The sequence below is a fragment of the Gavialis gangeticus genome, unplaced genomic scaffold (assembly GCF_001723915.1).
Source record: "Gavialis gangeticus isolate Ggan-Ray unplaced genomic scaffold, GavGan_comp1, whole genome shotgun sequence".
Taxonomy (NCBI): domain Eukaryota; kingdom Metazoa; phylum Chordata; order Crocodylia; family Gavialidae; genus Gavialis; species Gavialis gangeticus.
In genome coordinates, this window is record NW_017729033.1 from 22,663,607 (window position 1) to 22,668,384 (window position 4,778).

The window sequence follows — 4,778 nt, forward strand, 5'->3', positions numbered from 1 at the left end:
AAGGGGAACTCCTGTCCATCCCTGCTGACCATGTCCCCATCCCTAGCTGAGCACAGCCCCTGTACAGCAGGCAGGAATGCCTCTGGTGCTTCTCTTTTCTTGGGACAGTGTGAGAAGGCAGGGAGGGAGGAGGGGGGAGGAGAGGCAGGGATGGTGGGGAAGGGGGCATTGCTTTGAGCAGGAAGGGGAAGGGAGAGAGTATTTTCACCTGCTTTAGGAACTTTAAGAAGTCCCAAGAGGCTCCTGAAGTGCAGTCCAATCCAAAAGGAGGGTGCAGCTGCACCACTATGCCCCCTCTGTATCTGCCCCTGCCATTGCTCAATAAATAGTATTGCTTCAGAATGTAGTAAAATATTATGTTAAATTAAAAATCTAATAAATTAAGGCTTCAGAGGTAAATGTTCAAAATTAACGTCAGCCTCTGCCACCTTAATTTACCTACCTGAGGCATATATGCATTATGATACAGACTTGAATTACATGATCTCTAATGATTTCTTCCAGAGTCTCTACTCATAGCCCCTCAGATGGTACAGAATGGCTAGTACTCACTGAATGACTACTTACTCAGTATTTCCATCATCCTTCCAAGCATCTCTCTGTGCCTACCTTGTTGCACACAATTCAAATCCTGCACTGAAAACACAGTTCGCAATTGCCCAAGAAATCAAGTCCAAGCCCTGAAATGTTCAAGTGCTGAACTTCTCAACAAAATGGCTGCAAGTGTTTACTATTTCTGCACTTTCCCTTAACCTTCTTGAAACAGTTTTAGCTGGAAAAACAATCAAGCTGTGTCAGCACTAGGGTAGAAAATTCCACCAGAAATGGTTTAAGTTTAGCAAGTTCAAAATCAGGGTCTCAATAGGGTTCCTCATAGGAGTCACTGGGCAATACACATTTAGATACCTTGCTACTGAAAGTCTCTTGAACTTTCAAAATTAAAAACACATTCTTGTATGCAAAAGCAACCAGTGCCATAAACATTATGAACTGCATGCTCAAAACCAATGCCAGCTTCTAGCACAGAGCAGAATGATGCAGCAGGAGATCTGGAAGTATTTTTAGGCAAAGGAGAGGAGGGAAAAACAACACTCATAGAAGTCATTTGGTTTTGTTTAATGATTAAGTGTAACGAAAGGTAACAAAGGTGAATGTGAGGATTGTACAAATTCTCAGTAGTTTTTGAAGGGTGTTAGTCTGGAACTATGTGGGGGGAAGTGACCCCAAAACCTGTTCTTTAACTTCCTCAATATATGATTATCTGCAGCAAAGACCTGATTTAATGCCCACTGAACTTTAGCGGGCAGGGGGTTGGTCTGTAAAACACAGATTTTTCTAACTCCACCTTTAGTCTGTGCAGCATGAGAGACAAACTCATGTTTTAAACCCAGGACTAGTTCACTGATTTGTTGTGGTTTTGGGATGGACTTACTGATACAAAAATAGCTTCCCTGATAGAAAAAATACCCAACATTTTATACATGTTAACAACTGCTTATTTCAAAGACTGACATTGGATTTAGATACAATATTTACACGATCATCAAAGATGCACAAACTAAATATGCATTTCCAACCGGGTGTTTCATTTGACTAATCACAAAGATACCAGATCAACGACTAAAATGACCGAAGAAAGGTTCCTTACAAAAAACAACCCTGGTGAATCCTTACTCTTTATCTGCTTCTGTGGATATTTCAGAAGGTCATCTTGATCAGTCCTTTCCATGAAGAACAATGTACCGGAAGTTAGTACATTATGTGGAATGTATTATATAACGTGGAAGGGATACTCAAAGTTCATTGTGTTGCAGACCTTTAGAAATTCTACCGGATAAGTCTTGTAGGTGCTTCTTTACCTTAGGGAGTAAATATATATATGTATTTTATTCAATGAAGAAGAAATGTCAAAAGACTGATGCTGCATATTCTATTTTGCCACCAGTGCTCAAAAGCTATAAAATCTTACTCCTTACACTATACATTTTTTCTAATCACTTCTTAATATAAAAATATGTAAGCAACCACGAAGCTGGTGAGCACCTGACTAACTAGGCTGGAGTGTCAGGCTCCTTCCTGTGCTCTGTGTTTGGCTTACTGAATTATTGCTACTTTGAAATGTTATATGCAAAATGGAAATGCTCCAACAGAAATGGGAAGGGCTGTCCCAACTCAGAACTCAGCTTGGGGATGATTAGGGCACCCTCCATGAAGGTGGAGGATATGGATTTGAATCACTTAATTTAGAGGAGGAAACTGAACATGAAGTCTGCGGAGTACTTTCACCCCAGGCTCTAGAGTCAAAGATGTCAGCACTGACACTAGCATTACGGCTACCACTTCAAAAGAAAGCAGCGACTGGCCCTGTGTTTTGTAACAAGCCCAAACCAGTAGATTGCTCTGAAAATGCCCACTAGATAAGGCCTTTCAAAGGTGGTAGGTAGAGAGGCACCTAAATTTATGAACCCGATTAGGTTTAGGCATGTACCTGAAATAAGCTATTTCAATCTGTAAAGACTCAGGCAGTTCTGGACATGCATAACGGCAGCACTTTACATGCCCAAGGCAATTTGATGTCAAAATGTGAGGTGTCTTTGGGATTTGGTCATCTTCAGGGTTAGCTGAGCAGGGCTTTTCAGTACTTAGGTGCCTAAATTCTACCCAAGTCCCTTCCCTATGTGCCTCTGTTAAAAAGGGACAATACCATCTCCACTTCCCACCAACTCAGCATGTACTTTCTACTAGACTGGGGCCATCTCTCACCAGTGCCATCAGTTTGCTACTGGAACATAAATAATAAATATGAATGAATAAATCAACATCGGAGATGATACCTGATGGGAAATCCAAATTCCTTCTATGCCAAAGTTAAACCTACAATGGAGACGGATAAACACACAGCTTATTTATACAGACCTTGTATCCCAATTCTTTAGTCTTTTCTTCTAGCATGGTATATTTCTCTCTGTTTCTGTTTAGATGATCTTTATCTCCCGTTCCCTCTATGTGCTTTAGTTTCTGATGGGAAATCTCTAGCTGTTTCTGGTAGTGCTGATGTTTTTCAATTTTTGCTTCAAAGTGTTTCAGCTCCTCCTAGAATAATGAATACAGAGTTCAGTTAAATGGCATTCTCTTTCCAAGATATTCTCTCTCTCCCCTCTGCAGCACACTCCTAATGCTGCTTTAATGCATAGGACACTGAAAATCTTTCCAGTTGTCTGCCTCTTAAGAACGCTGGGGCAATGGAGCATCACAACCACCTAGAAGGTCAGCTTTGGAGGAAGGCACCCAAACTTCCATCTACTGCACAAACTTCAAGAGGAAGCTATTACTGCCTGTAAGGTACTATGGCAGGACAGCAATGAGTGCTGTTGAGAAGCCTATAAATAAATACTACAAATTGGGTACAATTTTTCAAACTCGAGCTCTCAACTCCTAGAATTAGCTTTTCTTTGTGATCAGACAGGTCATGATTTGCCTTCCTGACTTGCCCTAACTGTGATGGATGTAGACTAGAACTGAGCAATTAAAGAAAAAAACAAAACCCTAAAACAAAACAAATACAAATACAAATACAAAAGCACAGTCTTAAATTTACAATACCCCTAAATAATGTGGCCCACGTGACAGCACTGTTCAGGGTCATCCCTACTGTTGTGCTAATGATAGCAATAATTCTCTGGGATTTAACACATGAAGAACTGGATGGAGACCCAATCATTTCACAGACCACTCAGTATCTGTCACTGGTTTGATTAGGTTCAAGCTGAAGGAGTTCTCAGGGGTGATGATCAGGAAACAAACCAATAAAAGCATCTGCCATCCTAATGGATCTTATTCAGCTTTGAAAGCAGAGATCTTGCCTCTCTCAACATTACTATTGCAAAGGAAGATGATTAGCCTGTCAGAACATCCTAGCCTGTTTTATACATTACACACCACACAATATTTTAGCTTTGGGTTTTACTGCATGATGCCACATGGTATTTTAGCTTTGGGTTGATGAACCATTCAAGCTGCTTTCCTCAGATGATGTGCCAACAGAGCATCTTTCAGACTTTTCATTATGAAACCTATGTAGGGTTTGCATTATAGGCATTAAGAAAGAGAGACAGTTTTAGCTGCTGAGTATTCAAACACAGCTTAAAAGGAACTTCAGCAAGTCTGATCCTTTAGCTTTCCTTTCCTAATTTAGAAGTCTAAAATATCCCAGGATTCACTGTGCTGCTGACATGCATAGCAAGAGAGCTTTACACAGGTATGTGCTGTTTGCCTAATAGGAGATCTCTGCCTGAATATATTCAGGGGGATATTTAAGGGTCAAAGTGATTATTTTTAGATGCCATCAGTGGAAAACTGAAGTTTGCCTTATTTTAGAGAAAGGCTGTGAGCCTGATTTACCCTTCACGCTATTGTGTAGGCCCAATTCAAGGCCATCACAGCCAACGGTAACCTTTTCACTGACTTCAGAGGGCTTTGGAAGAGATGCTACATAAGAAATAAGCACGCTGAAATCAATGTCATTGAAACCTGTTTAACTGAGAGGAAATACGGTTTCATGCGACTAAGGAAAGGAAGGTCAGTCCTGTGAGCTCAAGTGGCACTCTGGAGATCTGAAATCTATCCTGGGCTCTGCCAGACTTCAGAGGAGAGGTTACCCTCTGTGCTGACACTTACATGTGAAGTGGGTCCAATATGTTCCAAGGGGATGCTACCAGAACACAGGTTAACGTTCATGAGCAGGCTTTTGAAGCAACTATAAATTTTATAAAGTTCTC

At 40.9% G+C, this 4,778-nt stretch overlaps 1 protein-coding gene across 1 annotated transcript in view; it reads right to left on the reverse strand.

Moving 5' to 3' along the window:
* Positions 1 to 1,104: 1,104 nt before the first annotated feature.
* Positions 1,105 to 4,778, reverse strand: part of LRPAP1 (LDL receptor related protein associated protein 1) — a 27,706-nt gene continuing 24,032 nt past the window's right edge. Inside the window, exons 7-8 of the mRNA XM_019526326.1 lie at positions 2,917 to 3,093; positions 1,105 to 1,859 (exon numbers count right to left, since the gene is read on the reverse strand). Coding sequence (XP_019381871.1) covers positions 1,794 to 1,859; positions 2,917 to 3,093 — 243 coding nt within the window. The 3' untranslated portion in view covers positions 1,105 to 1,793. The remainder of the gene's footprint in view (positions 1,860 to 2,916; positions 3,094 to 4,778) is intronic.